Genomic DNA, 18,791 nt, shown 5'->3' on the forward strand with positions numbered 1-18,791 from the left:
TAAGGGTGTCCGTATACCAGGGGGCAGGAGCTGCCCTCTCCTGTACAGTTGCTTTTTTGAGAGGGGCTACAACATCCAGGGCTCAGGTATGTGGTGTTTTTTTATAAGTATACTCTCTGTGTTTTTTTTCCTCGCTTTCTTTTCTCTTTCTCGTTTCATTCTTTTTCTTTGATTTATGTTAAATGTAGAGGCCATGTATATTTGGTATTAAGAGTAATGTTGGGAGAATTTCTCCACTGTCAATAAATGCCATTGTGTTGTATATGGTTTACATACATGTACAAGTATATGTGAAGGTCACAAATATGATCAATTGATATATTGTGTTCACAGCCCTGAGGAAGCCCCCTGTGGGGCGAAACGCATTGGCTGTTTTTTGAAACTTCACTTGGCGTTCTGTGTGACGAAAAGACAAGATTAAAGATTAATCACTGTGAAATCAAGGAAGAATCTGGATCGGAGTGATATATTGTGCATTTATGCTTTGAATAATTGTCATGTTGCCTCTCTGTGCTCATATGATACTTTATAGCTTTATATAAAATATTCAAACGTAAGAATGTGGGATCACTGGAAACAAAGGCAGCCGAAACGACCCACAGACTCCCATCCAGTATGTATGTTGTGTCCTGCGGCTCTTATTGACGGGAGCACGGATTCTTGACTCGCCCAGATTGGGAGCCTCAGGGGAAGTTCCGGAAAACTCATTAGATGACAGGTCGTGGATCCCCGCCAGCAGGGCACGCAGGCGCTGTCATCACTAGCAACCACTCGCCAATTTTAATACACAAGACAGACGTCTGGCTAAAAGACATATTTACGAATAACACTTTCTAAAAAAAAAACGAATACTGGTGCAGAAATGCCAGGAGTTCCGTTAGAAAATGGTGTAGGCTGGAGCGCGGCCCGCCAGTCCTCTCTCTGTGTCTATGCTCGCCGCTCTCCGCCGTCGGCCTGGGATGGGAGTGAACTGGGATTGGGAGCGGAGCTCCGGGAGGGAGGAGGAGGCCGGCCGAGGGAGAGACCCGCAGCAGGAAGGACGGGAGACGGCGAGAGTGGCAGCGGTGGCCCGGGCCCCCCTGCGCTCTGCTCGAGGGCTGTGGGCGGCGGCTGCCGGTGCGGGCACTGCCTCGGGGCGGCTCCAGATCCCCTCGCAGTCTGAGCTCCAGAGCCGCAGGAGCTGAGGTGAGCCGCGGGCCGGCGCACGGAGTTGCGGATCGGCCTCGGCTTGTCATTAGGAGCTTGCAGTTGCGGCGGGTCTCGGGGGCGACATGTCGCGCCCCGCCGTGCAGCCGAGTCAGCAGAAGCTGGCCGAGAAGCTCACCATCCTCAACGACCGCGGCGGCGGGATGCTGACCCGACTCTACAACATCAAGAAGGTGAGGCGGGGTCCCGGGAACTCTGACAGCCGCTGCCCGGGAGTGGGGAAGGGGCAGTGGTGGGCGTTGCCAGGTCACGTCCACCCTCAAATCTGCGTTTCGGTGTCCAAATGTCAATTTCTAATGTTGTTTTTATCTCTTGCGCGCTAAAGCTTTCGAAAAGAAAATCAGGGCAAAGGGTCATCAAAGTCATCATTCAAAAACTACAACTACAGCGATTTGGTGCCAAGGAGACCTAACTTCGTGTCCCTTTTGTCCCTTTCCCTGAGGAATTCTGCACTTATGACACTAGTTTTTGTGCTTTTTGCACGTTTCAAGCGCAGGGAAACGACCTGGGAACTTGTGGTGAAAGCGAGCATCATCGCCTGGCCACTCCTCGCCCACGCCCCGAGAGTGTTTATGATTTGGTCTGTGCACGCTGCACACCCGCCCCTTCTGCTGAGGTGTCCTCTGTATGGCGCACGAATACAGGCCCCTACACGCCGTACTACTCTTGAGCCATTTAACACCCAGCAGCTGCTGCTAGTTAGACAGACTATTCATTGAGAGAGGCAGTGAGTAAGCAGTCGATGCAAAGCCACGCCTCTGTGCTCGGATATTAAGTACTCGAGTAACAGGGTGTTTCGGCCAGCTTTCTGAATCTCGACCTGTAAAGTTTCCCGGCGTTAACGTGAGTTAAATGAACAAGCGATGGAGACGTACCTGTAGACCTCCTGTCCAGACATTTGACTGCATGCCTGGGTCACCCATGAACACATTCCCGTCTGATGGCAAAAAGATTAAGCAGTCCCGCTTCGAATATTGGCATTTATTTATAAGCTGACAGCAATTCCATCCATTAACTTGAGTATGGCTTGTACGTGTTTTTAAAGGTGTGGTTTAGTACCCGCTGCTTGAACTCTTCAACTAAAAGAAGTACGGAGCAGAACTGGAATGCAACCTTAAAGGCAACAGAACTACGGTAGCCATATTTAATCATAGGTAACCTAAAATTTAAAAGCGTTTCAAAAAGGATAAAAGCTGGTCTATTAAACATGTTTTGTTTCTCCGTTAGGTAGTAGAGTTAGAAGTTTTGAGAGATTAGCTTAATCGTGACACGGAAAACGTTATTTACAGTGGTTTCATAATGTTAGGGAACTATCCTATTATGGGATGGATCCTAGTCTGGTATGGGCCTGATGTGGAGTAGAGAATGGGAGTATTGAAAGTTACTACTTAAAAGTAAATGTCTATATTATATGAACAGTATAAATGAAGCTTGGAATAAACAAAGACTAACCTTTAAACAACTGAACAAACTTCAATTGCACAAAAGAGTATCATTGGAGTTAGGAAAATAGACAGTGGCCATCACAAGAAATAACGCAATGAACACAATCTCTGCTAAAGAATGGTTGTGACCTAGATCACAGCACACTCAGTCGTTCCCAAAGAGCAGATGCTACGCTCTCAGGGCTAACCATTCCAACTATACTCCAATTAAGTATTCTGCAAAAAGATATGGGAGAAGCTCTCTGTACAAATCAGTCCAAAGAAAATATTTTCAAACTTATAACACAGAATTTGAAAGATACATTAATCGATCCGGTGCAAGAGTTCTGATTAATTAATAATTCAACCAATCGGTTGAAGAAGGTTAATGGACTACTAATGGGATATGTTAAAAAAAAATCTTTTATGCCCTGAAGAAGTCCTGATGTTTATGGGACGAAACACATTGGCTGTGTCTTATCCATATCATGTTTAACAAGATGTAAATAAAGAACAAACTTTTAAATATCCTCATGCACTGGTCCGTGGTATCTTGACCAACAAATTGGATCTATACACAAGCTGGATTGTATTAATTATTCAGAACTGCTACCTGCCGGTTTCCATCTGGGTTGTAGCACAGAATCCCTGATACTCTTGGCTATTAACGATTTGAGATTGGACAGTGATGGGGCTAGATTACAGCACTGGTCCTTTTGGAGTTATAAGCTGATTTAGACACAGACAACTGTACAATTCTTGAGGATTGCATGAGGGTAGCTGGACTGACTTTGTTTCAAAATAATCATACCCAAGCTGTTCAACTCAGTATTTTCACATTCACTATATCACAGTTTGTGTGCGGTGTACCTCTTTATCACCACACTTGTTCAATGTGCATTTCACCAAATGACGTGGTAGACTATAATTATGCATATTACTTTAAACTCTTTTACCATATAAATGATTCAGCAACCTCCCAGAAAGAGATCTAGAAAACAATGACATTCATCTGGCACTTGGTGGGCAGCAACCAATTAAAGCTCAACGCTGGCAAGTCAAAAATTGTAATTTTAAATAATCATGTTGATCTCTGGTCAAGTGCCAATTGGCTATCGAAACTGGGCAACCCACACTCACAAAACCCTGAGCAAAAAGTTTGGGAATTGTGGTAGTTGGACACCTTGAAATGGCAGCCCTGGCAGGAGCAGTAACTGCTAAATGTGCCTTCCTTTAAAAATCATTCAGGAAATTGGCACTCCTTTTGCCATTGGAAGCTCTGAGATCATGGCCACTATCATTTCAGAACTAGATTTCGCCAACTCTTGTCTATTTGGAGTTACCTGCTGTGACCACTCAAAGGCTACAATTTATTCAGACCGAGAGGGCACCTTTCATTTTTAAATTGCCAAGAAGGTCACATGCGACACTGCCCCCTAAACAATTTAATTGGCTACCCAAAAGACACAGAATTCAATTTAAGTCCTGGTGCATTACATTTAAAGCGCTAAACAATCGGGTCTCATATTTCTTGAATAAGAAAATAAGGAAACGTGCCAGGTTGCGAGCTGAGGTCTGTTGGACTGAACTAACCGTCCTAAAATATAGGAGAGAAAGAATGGGCGGATGAAGTTTCTCGGTTCTGACTCCCACGCAATAGTACTCACTTCCACAACCTGTGAATGGAAGCAAACTTCCTCAGACTGCGAAAGTACTTAAAAAACGTGGCTTTTTACACAGGCATTTAATTAATAGACCGCATCCTAGAGTCCCTGTGACTCAGCTGCCTTTGCTCCTGGTAACTATGTAGCGCCATGAAACCTATGGTGACCGCATGTTTTACTAAGTGAATTAAAAATAATATAACATTGCAGTGGTAGCAATTGCTTACTCTATGGTATTTTAGCTATAAAATACATCCAATTCAACGTCGGTTTGGAAATCTACGTAATTTGGCTTCTCTTCACCATCTTTTATTAAGTTTGGGATTCATGTCTTGCCGCCAGGATTTTCTAATGTTACACAAAATGATGACGGACAGAATGCCGAACAGTGTCAAACACTCACCCCTAGTCACATATCTGGGTTAAATCCATCGTATTTGTGCTCACCATACCATCCCAGTTTGGAACCAGCCATATGCAAATCAGTCTTGACTCTGTGCCTCATGGAAATAGTCCAGCCGGAACTGCCAAGCCTGGTCCTCCCTGGACCGGAAGCAAGCATCCTGGGACCAGTTTCGGAGCATCACCCCTCATCAGCCAGGCCAGCTTGAATCCAGTGGCACAGTGAGCCCGGGACTCACGTCTGGGCATACACACAGATGATGAACGGAATGCAGAGCAAATCCTACATTCCCCCCCCAGTGAATGGATCTGGGTTAATTCCATCATTCTTTTGCTCACCATGCCATCCCAGTTTGGAACCAGCCATATGCAAATCAGTCTTGACCCTGTGCCTCATGGGAACAGGCCAGCCCGAACTGCCAAGCCAGGTCCTCCATGGACCAGAAACCAGTATCCTGGGACTGGTTTTGGGGCATCAACCCTCATCAGCCAGGCTAGCTTGAATCCAGTGGCATAGTGAGCCGGGGACCCATGTCTGGGCATACCCGGAGCACTTAGGGCGAGAAAGCAAAACACACACAGTTGATGGACCTCCTGGGACCCGTCTCGGGGCAGTTCGGGCAGGACTGTTTCCTTGGAGAGTTGGGTCAAGACTGATTTGCAGATGACTGGGTCCAAACTGGAATGGCACGATGAGCAAAAAACAATGGATTTTGGCCCAGATCTCTGTACTGGGGGTGAATGTTTGACATTGTTAAGCATTTCCTCCATCCTTTTGTGTTGCTATAGGTACCCCAAGTGGGAAGGGTATGCCCAGACATGGGTCCTGTGCTCACTGTGCCATTGGATTCAAGCTAGCTTGGCTGATGAGGGGTGATACCCCGAAACTGGTCGCATGATGCTTTTTCTTGTCTTGTCAGGGAGGACATGGCCTGGAAGTCCAGGCTGGACTTTTCCCATGGGGAGCACAGTAAGACTGATTTGCATATGGCTGGGTTCAACTGGGGTGGTGTAGTGATAAAAAAGGATGGATTTAACCCAGATCTCTGTACTGGGGTGAATGTTTGACAATATTCAGTATTCCGTCCATCTTTTTGTGTTATTTTAATGTTATATCATGAAAAAAATGCCCACAGTTTACTGATGTTTGTGCAGTGTTGATCTAGTGGAAGATGTGTTTTTTTTAATATCCATTTTTATTTATGTCTACAGTCGGGGTCAAGGTTGTTGTGAAGCATTGTAGCATGATAACTCGAAACCAAGTAGAGAATTCTAAAATACCATGTTGCACTACTTACATTTTATAGCATGCTAGTGCCCAGAGAAAAAGTTTACATCTGTATTAAGAATTTGGAAAAATATGGTTAAGACATTAAAAGCACACATCACCCCAGATCACTGGAAAATGTGATCTTGTTTGTTTTGCACGGTCATTTTGTTTATATAGCACTGTTGCTTTCAGTATACGTTATTCTGTTCTACCGTTGATTCGAAATTTGCCTACCATTATCGTGATGGGTCATTACATTTTAGGATGTTTAACTGTGAATGCTGTAACGTGATTATTTTTAACACATTTAGATCATTTGCTGTGTTGTGATTTTATATATCATTTAGGCGAACTGTGCAGATGAGCACTATTTTTTGACACACAGTTGGTTTATTTTTTTTCACCTGCAACTTTGTTTGTGTCGCACTGTTAAGGTTTATGGATTTGTTTAAAAATAAGCATTATTATAGTGATAGCTATGACTTAAACTTGACTTGAAAGGAATGGCTGGGACAAAACCGAAACACCCTGTTGTAGTGGGAGTTCCTGTACACTGAAGTCGTACTAGTTGTTTGCAACTAGAAATTACCATTTACCTTCTGCCTCCACCCCTCCCCCCGAAGCCTTTATCTTTGCTGCAGTATAAATCTTTAAAAGAGCGTAAATTGACAAAAAATAAAGTAAAACATGAAGACTACGCATGTCTCTCTGTCTACCATTGCTGTCCACCCGCAACTCGAGGAAACAGAATTTACCACGGCCGGAGGGGATAAAGACTCCTTTATGAGTATCCCTGGTGCTTTGTAAACGGTTTCACATACACTTCATTTCTAAGAATATCCCCGGGTTTATGTGAAGTGCTCCAATGTCCTTTGAGGCCATTGAGTGCTATATATATATAGCCTCTATAAAAATGTAAAACAAAAACTTCAAAATTATTTCTGGTCGGTGTTTTGCAAGTGGGAGACCCTCTCACGGGCTAACATGGCTACAGTTAAAAGTGACAAGTTCAGAGCACTCAAGTTTTGTAATACAGGTCGGTGATTTTGAAGGTTTTATATGGAGACATTATTTACAATAGAGGATAGGCTGTATATGTGACATATATAACTAACTGAGCGTTTTCCAGTTTTGTTCTTCCAGATCTGAATGTAGAGCTACATTTACAAGAATGGAAAGGACTTTCTTGTATTACTCACTTCCCATGCTGTAGGCTTTCGCCATTCACACAGATCCCACCATGAAACTTTGAATGGAATCTTTTTAAAACTCACCCAAACCCCAAATAAAGTACATGCCATAGCACCTGTACATTGTTACATGGGATAACGTGCAGGGAAAAAGTATCGCTAAATATGCACATAATGATTATATGCAGATTGTCTGCACCTTCAGTGACCTAATTAAGTTGCTCATTCTAACATCACAAAACTCCTTGGTGACTTGAAATATCCTGATTGTGTTCAGATCCCATGGAACATTCACATGGGGACCTTGTAGCAAGCAATTAGTATCATATTGGCAATGAACGTTGTTTTATTAAAAATACTTGCACATGTTCCTTTTTTTTACTGGATCACTGGTATCAATTAGTCAAATGAAGTTAGTTTTGCTTATTTAAAATTGATGCTTTCATGAACAAATAAAAAAACAATATACACTTAGAAAAGTAGGCCTATAACAAAATCTACTTATTTAGAAAGTATATTTCATGGATTCTCGGGTGAACAAAACGTATGTCTAAACAGAACTAATTAGAAAGTATATTTCATGGATTCTCGGGTGAACAAAACGTATGTCTAAACAGAACTAATTAACCAAAGTTGTTCTATTATTTGTTCCATTTCAAGCCAGACTATTGTGCGTCTTACAGAGCTCCCAAGTGTCCACAAAGGTTTCAAGAAATTTAACACATCTCCCTATTAAATGCTAGTTATTTTTCATAAAATTAAACCTTTCTGCCAATCTCAAGAATTCTAAACCATGATTTTAAGTCTTTAGCTATCAGCTTTGGGCAAATATGCAGAAAACGTAACGATGTCTCTTCCTTTGCCCTGCAAGGCCAGTAACAAGAATAGTTTAAATTGTATTTCACTTTACCATTTTTGTAGAAACTCTATCAGTGTGAGAAATATCTGAAATCAAATAGTTTGCCTTATTTAATTGTTTTGTGCCATCTGTTAAATACTATTCAGGCTGTAATCCAAGGTATTTGTCTATATCATTTAATGCATCCTAATCAAGGCACTGACCCTCAAAACTTTGAAAAGTGCGAATATTTTGAGGTTTTTTCTTTTTAGTTTTTTAAATGGATATTGACTGAGGAGCCTGAGGAGAATCCCATGTTATGGACTTTACTATCTATTGCCAAAGAACAGTCGGAAGTCTAAGACAAAAGTTCTTTGCCTGCTTTCTGAAGAACTAGCTACCTTTGGACAGGGTTAATAGAGCTATTCTGTAAATAAAAATTGAATTCTGGCTCATTATTGAGGACGATCCTGCTTCTGCGCTGGGACACATGAGTGTGTCTCAAGATCAGCAGTGAAACTACAATAACCAAAAACATCACAATAAATTATGGTTTCAAGCAGGGCTATAAACTATCCTCTTTACTTCAAACATGGGATCTTGTGCCATTGGGACAATACATTTCTACCTAAGATGGGAGCATAATGTGTTACTCCACTACAAAATGCTGTTGACATGGTTACGATGGATACAACTGCCATTAGTGGACATTACCATCAATACACTAGTTGAAATTATTTGAAAGTGAACGTTAAGAAAACCAAGATTCATACAGGTGCAAGAAATCTATATTTCTCTGGGAGTTAGTAGGGTATAAATTATTCAGTTGAACATATACAACTATGTGGACGTGTGAGGTAAGAAAGGTGGGCATGTTCTAAGGTTCTTTAAAATGCCCCCTCAGTTAAAGCATCCTTTTTGGGTTGAGCCTAGGCAGCATGCATGCACTGCTTGCAATACCTGCTGTAATCGGTATACGGAGTGTAATCTCGCCTGCTGCTTGCCATTGGTTCACTCCAGTGTAGCTCTTCTTTCCCGGCTCCTTATTGGTTGGTTCTACAGTTTACTTATGCTGTAGTTGTTTGTGTTTCATTTAGGGACTACTTTTATTTCCTGCTAGTGATATTTTATCACCACAGCACCTGCTTCACAGGCTGCATAATGAACACCTTTACAGTACCTAGGCGCCGTGCTTCATGTTTTAGCACAGAAACACAAGGAGATGATGGACGGAGCACTGAAACTTTTCAGACACTCACCCCCAGTCACAGATCTGTGTTGAATCCATCATCGTTCTTTAGCTCACTTCGGCATCCCAGTTCAGACCCAGTCATATGCAAATCAGTTTTAACCTTATTCCTCATGGGAATAGTCCAGCCCGAACTGTCAAGCCAGGTCTTCCCTTCACCGGAAACCCTGCATCATGGGGCCGGTTTCGGGGTAACACCCATCATCAGCCAGGCTAGCTTGATTCCAGTGGCAAAGTGAGCAAGGGACCCACGTTTGGGCATACCCTGCCAACCTAGGGCGAACAAAGCAAACACAAGGAGATGGACAGAGCGCTGAAACTTTTCAGACACTCGGGGTCAAGACTGATGTGCATATGGCTGGATTAGAACTGAGGTGACGAAGTGAACTAGAGAACCATGATGGATTCAACCCAAATCTGTGACTGGGGGGTGAGTGTCTGAAAAGTTTCAGCGCTCCATACATCATCTCCTTGTGGTTGTCATGTTTTAGCATGGTGCCGACTTTCATGTTTATTCTTTTTATCACCATCACGCCCACTTCACGGACCGCGATGCGCATAACTTTTATGTGCATAGGAGCTGCGCTTCATGGTTTAGCGCGGCAATAGCTATAAGCAAATGCAAGACCTATTACATTGCAAACAATTTTTGTGATATTTGAGAATACTTTTTTAACCCCTTCCGTGCGGCCGCGATTCCCCCCGTCTGCGGCCGCCGAACGAACAGGGCGGGGCTGTGACGAACCACAGCCGTCATCAGCACACGAGCACCGTGGAGCGTGACGGCTGGTGTTCGTCACCAGCATGGAAGGGGTTAAACTCTACAGTCTAATGTAATCCTCTAATTCACCTAGGCGTAAGGCCACATTTGTGCCATCTCTGATTTATGGGGCCTTGGTGTTTAGAGGCAAGTTGGCCATAGGGGGTTATCTAAAATGTATTTTTAATCCACCAATGTCCTGCTCTGGTTTGCAATTAAGATTAGAATTTGGGTTGAAGAGTATGTTGTTTACCCTTCACTCCTATTATATAATATACTGTTTTCAATTAACACCGGTCACAGAGGAATTGCTTAAGTACTTGGAGATCACCATTTCTTTACTTACATTTAACATTTTTGATTGACAGGTTGGGAGTTTGTTCATGATAGATTACTTAAAATAATTTTGTGAAAACAATGAATACAGCATTTCCTAAGTACAAATATAAAAATGTTAAAACCTCGTTAAGGCTATCAGCAGTGCTTCTCAAAGGGAAATGACATTGTGAACAACATTAAAATTCTTAAAAGGAATAGCATCATGATGATCCAGCATCATGTGTGTAAACTCTTACTGACTTGCAACCAGATTATTTTATGATAAAATATGATTAGATAAAAGAACAAAGAGTTGAAGCAGAACACAAGGAATAGCAGAGTGCTAGTAGGGCAACGTTCCTAGCCGCAAGGGCCAAACTGTCTTTGCATATGTCCTTTAAGACGCACGGTGTGCATTCGTTTTTCAGAAAAGTGCTAAAATAGGGGGGTACAAAGGCAGGCAGGGGCTCTAGTCCCCAGAAGATGATATGACAGTGGGACATGCTGGATCTGAACCAGTGTCTCCCAGTTGTGACATTTAAGAGCGCTGATCGAATATCGTCTGCTTGGGAGTAGAGGAAATATTGCCTAATGTTCCATAGTCTTTTGATGATGATGAAAAGTTTTATAGAGCGCTCGTATGCGCTGCCTGTGATTGAAGAAAGGAGGCCTAGTTAGTTACCGTACAGCTAGGTTTTGAAGGACTTTCTAAAGTCAAGAAGGTTGAGGCAGACTTTACAGAACGGGGGAGACCGTTCCAATTTTGAGCTGTACATCTGATAAAGCTTTTACATCCCTAGGAGACTCACTTATAAAGGGGAATAACAAGGTACTTAGTGCATCCGACTAGATGGAAAGTTAATGTTTTTGCACCCAAATTTCTATTTTCTTCAGTGAAATCTTCGCATAACTTTATGCTTTTCAGTTTAAAAGAGTGATAATACACTAGTCACAAGGATTATTTATGTTGCCTTTTTTAAACAGTGGGTGTAGTACTGGATTACTCCTGGAATCGGCAATAAGACATAACTACCATCAGGCCAAAATAACATAGTCTCCTACAGTAAAAGTTTAGCTCTCCTTCGCATGTGTCTTTTTTAGGTCTCGCCTAGACGAAAGCAAAAGCGAAGCTTTTGCTGTCTAGGCGAGACAACTTATGTAATTACTTTAAGGGGAATGTGGACAGCAGACTGTCACGAGCTTCTCCTGCCGGAGATTGTACCTCGTGAGCGCGCACGTATTCCCATGCGCAAAGAAAGCCTCACTCACGCATGCGCACATACACACACGCACCCCCCCTTAAACAGACACACGCGCACACAGACAGACAGGCGCATGCACAGACACACTCAAACAGACACACGGGCGTACACCCCACCCCCACTCACCCCTCCTCTCCCTCAACACACTCACCTGTTCTGGCGGTGCTCGTCGGCGGTTCTGCCTCTCGGGCGTCGGTAGCGCTTTGCGGGGCTCTCTCACCACATGAGAGCCCCGCCTTCCCCATGCGCCCGGCCGCTCTTCACCCGGTTCCCCATCTCGGGTCCGGGACTGAATCAGGAGCCTTCGTGGATCTCTCCTCGATGGGGGGGTACTTCCGGTTGGGGCCGCGATGGGATTGGCCAGCTGCCCAACGGCTTCCGGGTCGTCGCAAGCAGCGCGGCGGCCCGGCGGGGACTTAAACAAACTCCTGGGCTGCGGTGGTGAATTAAAGGCACACGAGGGGTGGGCTCCCTCCCTACTTTAAATATGCCGCGAGCGGGCGAAACCTAGAGTGCGGAGTCCTCTTATTACATATATATTTATTTATGCCCTCTTTTCCTTTTGCCCGACAGTCTTGCTTTCTTACCACCGTGCTATGCATGCATCCTGGTTATCGAACAACCATTAACGGGAGACTCTGTCTCTTTTCCGTCACAGACACGCATAAACTTAAGCAGCACCGAACAGACACCTATCGGCTGGAGGACACTGCAGTCGGTCTTCCTGCATGCTGCCTAATTAACGTTTTCATGCTCTTTTCATCCCCCTTATATACGGCTTCCCAGGCTCACTAGGCCACCCTGCACGGATAGCCGATACATGAGACCGAGATTCTAGGTAAGACCTTTGAACGGCCGCGCTGACATAGACCTTGGGCATTTTTATTGTATTTTCTCTACAGCCCGCACTGGAGTTATAAACGAACAGCATGCATTCTGGCCCCTCGTGTCTCCATTAGCCCGTAGGCCCGCTAGCACACGGGCGGAGTGCCCCACACAGGTCGCCAGCACACGGCACCCGCAGGCCACCACCCTTTCTTTGTATTATTACCATGTAAGGTTGCCACACGCCACTAGTGCAGGTGCACGTCACCGCTTATGGGTGACTAGGCTCCTTTCTCCCCTGCGCCATTGTTTCACTTTTCAATATCTGACGACATGGTGCCAAGGTTTACCGCCTTAGCTGCCATGTTTGCCCACTAGCTCTCTGCACGCATCGCAGTGAGGTGCTTACCTTAGGCTTCCATCTTTCACGTCAAGCTTGTATTTAAGGGCTCTCATTTTCTTCAGGTCTCTCTTCACCAGCACTTATCAAGATGGCCTCTTCACCCTTGCCAGCCTTAACTTTGACTGCCGCTGATTTGATTACTTTTCCACACACCAGGAGAGGCCCAGGCTGGACCTACTGCACTCACGTCCTCAATGCACGATCCATCTTACATCTGCATTGGTATCTACCCCTCTGTTTTATTTACCCCACCAGGGCCATGCGTGGTCTGTCATTATGCCTGTTCCGCCTCAGAAGCACCACGGAGTTCTGTATCCAATTGTATATGACAAGCGCATATGGGGTCCCGTAGGCAATCGGCTGTACATATCCTCTGTAGCCCGTTGTATGTCATTACATCACTCAGCGCCACCACAGCATCAATCTGGGCAACCATTCAACAACAACTGGTTCAAATATGTTCTCTCAATGTTTGAAGCTTCATTACAAATGTCACAAAAAGATGTTAATATTTCACTTCTGTTCTTGGATTTTCGTCACAAAAAAATACACTGAACATAATCTTCACAAAAGTTATTTACAAATGTTTAAGCTATTGCCATTATAAATTACAATAACTTTTATTTAAGTATTATTTAAAAAAATAATTTAAAGCCATTGTTATTTGTAATATCAATACATCTAAGCCTCGTAAATACAACACATATTGCATTACAAATGCTATAGGTGTCACATTTGTGAAAGTTAAAACTATTGGCATTGTAAATGACAAAGCTATTTATTTCGCTATTTTCAAAACCAACACATAAATAAAAAATGTGTAATTTACAATACCAATAGCTCAAACTTTCCTAAGGCGAGACCTATTGCATTGCAAATGCTTGTCTTTTTAAGCAATTGCAGAGCTCCTCCTAAGATATGCCGATCAGGTGACTTTTTAAAAGCTTTTTTCAGGTCCGCAGTCTGTGTCTTAAAAGTTTGCATCTGCCATTAGTCAGAATATGAACTCTCCTATGCGTTGATATATTTTCAATCAAAGTTGCCTGGCCTGTGCTCCTTAGAATTAAGACTGTGCCTTAACTGGAATTTAGGACTGATGTATCAATAGTCCCACATCCTATTATTTGTTTCATTGCTATAGCATTTATTGCTGTTCTGTGACCAGATTAATCTCATAAAAACGACCCTACCAAGAAGATGAATGTATGTTTCAAGGCTGTTTTATCTGTCTCACATTAAAACAGATCTTATGGGCTGGAAGGACGCTTGCAACTCTAAGAAGTTGAAAGAACCTTCGGCTCACTAATGGATAATCCAGACAATTGCCTTCACTGACAGAGATGTATGGGATGTACAGCAATATCAGATTTATTCTGCTGTTAAATGTTCTGAGCGAAAATGCACTTAGCCGTCCTGCTCAGCCCCCACAGGAGATCAGTGCCTTCGTTCCTATTTTTGAATCATGCCAACATTTCTAGTATCTCTCATATGGTCTACAAAATCTGTTACATTTGTTAAAATTAAAGGTTAAAAAATAGCATTAAAATCGCCAGTCATGAAAATATTTATATCTGGCTCAAGGAGGTATATCTCATTTATGAAAATCTTCTGAGTATGTTCTTTTCTGGTATTGTCATGAGAGATCTACACATTAATGAGTTCTCCTTTCCATTCATTAATATTTAGTTCATGAATTTGAGAATGATCTGGTAGAATATTTTTACCAAATTATCTTTATGTATGTAATCAGCTGAAGCATGGCTGGCAGCAATTTCCTGAACACCCTCGATCACCCATTATCTTCCATACATTTTGCACTGCCCTGCTTGATCCAGGACAGCTGATAGAAGTTACCAGATCTGGGATCTGAGAGAGCCTCCCGCCACTCTTATTTCGTACAGGGATAATAGTTAAGTCAGTAGTGCCGCACTGTTCACTACTGAGGTGCAAGATGACACCCGAAAAGCAAGCGAGATGTCACCATGTCCAAGTGACCACAGAAGAAGGATCAGCAGTAGTGTACAAGACTGACAACACTGACCCAGAGGATGAGTGCACTGCAGAAGAGCACCGCAAAAGGATACAGTGGTCCTGCTCACAGGGCATTCAGAGGAGGGCCTACAGGCGCTGGGCTCTGGCAGCAGAAGTTGGAAAAGGACTTGGCTGATAAAGATTCAGCCTAGTGAGGAGAAGGACGAACGTGACTGCAGATAACCACGAGGCCTGGTGGTGAACAGAGGGAAGGAGCATGGCTCTTCCCACCCCCTCCCACCTACCCGCCTACACATTCCTCTTTCTTTCCCCTCCCTTCCCTCGGCGCAAGCACATCAGGAAGCTCTTAACCTGGCCAGTGGAGGATGATGAGCCGCAGGTTACCCAGAGGGGGCCGAAGTACTTAAAGGCCATAATATTATATTGGAGGGAGGCGGCATTAAATGGAGTGCCTCTGTATCCAAACGCAAGACACGGGGTCAAGTGGGAAAACAAATAAGTACATGACCCTTGCTAGAACAGGGAACGGAAGGAACAAAGGCCACCTAGCACATGGTGAAAGGGTCCTGCCTATAGACCACATACACAAAGCAGATGCCTGAACCTGAAATAACTCTGTGTTAGGACATCGCGGACGAGAAAAATGGTTTTCACCTAGGCCTCCACCCCTTGTCATGAGCAAAGGTGGTAGTACCCTAGATAAATCCCCAGGGACTTAAGTTTTATGTAAAAAAACAGTTAGAGAAAATGCAGGAAGAAACACAAAGGGAGTATTTGGTGGGCTGGCCCGTGGCGGCTGGGCCACAGAGGGATTAGGTGAGACTTCTAGGTCATTTTATCACAAGAAACAAACTGGTACTTACAGGCGAATTTAAGACGAAAGAACCGCAGTACTAGTGGCCAGTTGTCTCTTAACTGCTTAGCTGTATAGTTGTCGGTTGTAGTTCGACCACAATTGCTTTCTTTTCATGTGCCTTTGTTTTCTCCTTCCCTCCTACAGTTCTGTAGTGTGACGTGCACTGAGCTTTTTGATTCTGCTCTGCTGCTACACAAACGTAACTCCTCCTTCATTTGGCATCCTTCTTGCTCAATACCACACCTGAAAACAATCTGCTCCAGGTTCTAGCAAGTTGTTTGAAGGACTTTGTACGTTCTGGCTTGTTACTGGCATAACTCTGGTGAGACCTGGTAAGTCCTGGACTGGATTCCTGGCTGTTAAATGGTGTAAGGCATGTCACTTACTAACACCTCTCACCTGCCATCCACTTAGGCCTTATGTATCCTTTGGTGAAGTGTGCGAGATGATGCCTTTTGATTTGACAAAGGCTCACTTACCTGAGGTGCCTCAATTCCACCTACAAGAAGTCTACTAAAATATCTCTCGCTGAATTAGTTTCTCCGCAAACCCCTTCATCAGGGAGTGTGGGCTTCTGGGAGCAATCCAAGCTCGTGGCACAAATCCCTCTGAGTATGGAGGCTTGGGGATTAGCATTAGGATCTATGTTTGTTACTTGAAGGTCAAATACTAATGTGGGATGACCAGGCAAATGGCAGACTGGACGTGCCCTGAGAAAGCTCCCGCCGAGGAGTAGATTATCCTGCCTTTATCCTGGGCCATCCCAGCCTTTATCCTGGGCCATCCGAGCCTATCTCTCCCATACTTGTAGTGTGAATAGTGTTGAGAGTTAAGGGGAACTGCTGTTTCACCTGAAAGGCGGGTTTGAATAATGCTTTGGGCATTGATGCTACGCTGAAAGTAAGAGGCCTTGAGTAGCCCAGTGTGGTGGAAGGTCTGCGGTGCGTTGCTGCCGGAGGCGGTGATCAAGAGAAGGATGCCTGCCTGCACTGCTGAGGCGATACAGCGAGCCAGGGGGGAGACCATGACAGCCTTAGATGGAGAGGCGTATTGCCCGAAAGTCCCCGCTGTGGGAGGCTGTGGAAGATGAAGCCAGCACTGCTGCCTATTAATTTGGCAGCCCCGAGAGAGGATCCTGTCTGTGGAATCAGAGGTGAGAGGAGGGGGACTTGAGACTTAGGACCTTCGGGCACTGGTGGACAGAGCTTCTGTTCCCCTCTGTGCTGCCACTGGTGAGAGGGGGACACATAGGTTGCTGCCGCAGCTTGCACAGCTTCTGAGTCTTAGGGTTGGCGCGAGGTGACCTTGAGCTGCGCTGAGGCTATGGAGGCGGACTGGAATCCTGAGTGCGGCTGCCCCGTGGCCTTCTCACCCATCTGGGGGAATCCTACTGCTGCCGCCGAATGTATCTCAGGGACTGCCTGCGGCCCCCACGTGGTAGAGGTGTTGTGCTGCTTTCTAAACTCCTGCTTTTTGGCCTTGGCGGGCCTTGGCGGCTTGATTGGCGTTTATGTGCCTTTGCTGCATTCCATGCTAGAGGTGCGTATGTTCGGTTGGAGTAATTGGAGGTGTGCTACCTACATATGTTGCCTAATTTGCCTGGGACTGTGTATTTAGGGGTGGCCCTCTTCCTCAAACAAGTGCACTGTTATGGACCTTTGCCACCTAATTGTTCACCAACCGAAGTGCTGCCCCACATTGAGCCCCACAATGGTGCGGGACATGGTGCCCGACCTGATCATGAGCAGAGGGACTCTGCGCAGGACACTGCTGATATATTGGCAGCCGTACGTGACTCCAGAGAGACGCTTGAGGCTAAGATGCAGTCTATGGTCCTAGACATTAACCTGCTGTGCTTAGATTTGCGTAAAGTAGCATGTAGAGAATTGGTTATTGAGAGAGAGAGGTCACTACTTTGCGGGGTAAAGAACTCCAGGCAACAGTAGAGGGCCTAAAATTTAGTGCAACATTTGTAGAGAAATGTCTGGAAGACACCGAAGGGCACTCAAGGCGCACTAAACTGCATTTCCTTGGTTTCCCTAAGCAAGAGGAGGGCCAGACAGTGGATCTCTTTCTAGAAAGGTCGATAACCACTGAGCTTAGACCTAAAGGACTCTCTAACTTTTTCTCCATTTAATGAGCACACTGGGCCCTGGCACTTGTCCCTCGCCCTAGCGCGCCGTCTTATGCTCTCATTGCAAGGTTTCTTAATTATAGGGACAGGGACTCCATTCTTCAACATGTACATACACATGGCTCCCTTCTGTATGGAGACAATGCCATCCTAATATTTCCTGATTATACAAGGAAAATGCAAGATCTTTGGATTTCGTTCTTGGCTGTTAAGAGATAGTTATGTGAACATGGTAATTCATACAGTGTGCTCCTTCCAGCAAACCTTGGAGCCCACGACAAGAATAAAGTGCAGCTCTACGAATCCCCTAGAGAGGCAGAGGATTGGGTAGAGTCCTTGGGAATAGGCATGGAATAGCAACCATTATACTGCAGGGAACAGAGTCAGCCAGGGGAGGTAGATCAGTTCGGCGACGCCTTACGCCCCTCAGTGGACCACGCGCTACAAAATTGTTGGGGTGTGTCCGCATCTTGGTTTGCTCGCACGGAAGGAACCCTGTGGGCAGACCTTGACCCATTGGCCACACAGAATTCTTTCTTTCCATTGTGCTTGGTGACTAAAACCCAGAGTGATGTGGTTGGTACTAGTTGAGTGAGGGTTAGGTACTTGTTGGACACAGACGTTCCGGTTCAGGTGTTGATAGGGTCTGTAATAACCAACAAACTGGGGAGTTTTGCAGACTACCCTAAGTTTTAAAAACATTTTTTAGGCTTATAACTACTGGTATCAACGAAACTGAATGTGCTCTTATGTTTGTCCTGCTTATACTATTGCTGGGTTGGTTGTTTTACTACCTTTAGCGGGTGGCGGTCCGGAGGGGCTGGGCCTGGGCGGATTGCTGAGCTTCTTGTGGGCTTGCGATCTCAGTGTGTGTGGGTTCTCTGTACTGAAGATGCTGTTTCTGCAGTTATACTTATTTTCTATTAGTTGACCGATTTGGGTGGGTGCTTGGGGCGGGATCTGCTACCTCTAGCCTACTGGTTTTTGTGGGGGAAGGT

General features: G+C 44.7%; 1 protein-coding gene across 1 annotated transcript in view; it reads left to right on the top strand.

Annotated features, from left to right (window-relative positions):
* Nucleotides 1-933: 933 nt before the first annotated feature.
* The window catches only part of NCKAP1 (NCK associated protein 1), a 649,223-nt gene continuing 631,365 nt past the window's right edge, over nucleotides 934-18,791 (top strand). The window contains exon 1 of the mRNA XM_086955458.1: nucleotides 934-1,379. Within this exon, the coding sequence (XP_086811584.1) occupies nucleotides 1,272-1,379 (108 nt within the window). The 5' untranslated portion in view covers nucleotides 934-1,271. The remainder of the gene's footprint in view (nucleotides 1,380-18,791) is intronic.

The sequence above is a fragment of the Lissotriton vulgaris genome, chromosome 2_1 (genome assembly GCF_964263255.1).
Source record: "Lissotriton vulgaris chromosome 2_1, aLisVul1.2, whole genome shotgun sequence".
NCBI classification, from domain to species: domain Eukaryota; kingdom Metazoa; phylum Chordata; class Amphibia; order Caudata; family Salamandridae; genus Lissotriton; species Lissotriton vulgaris.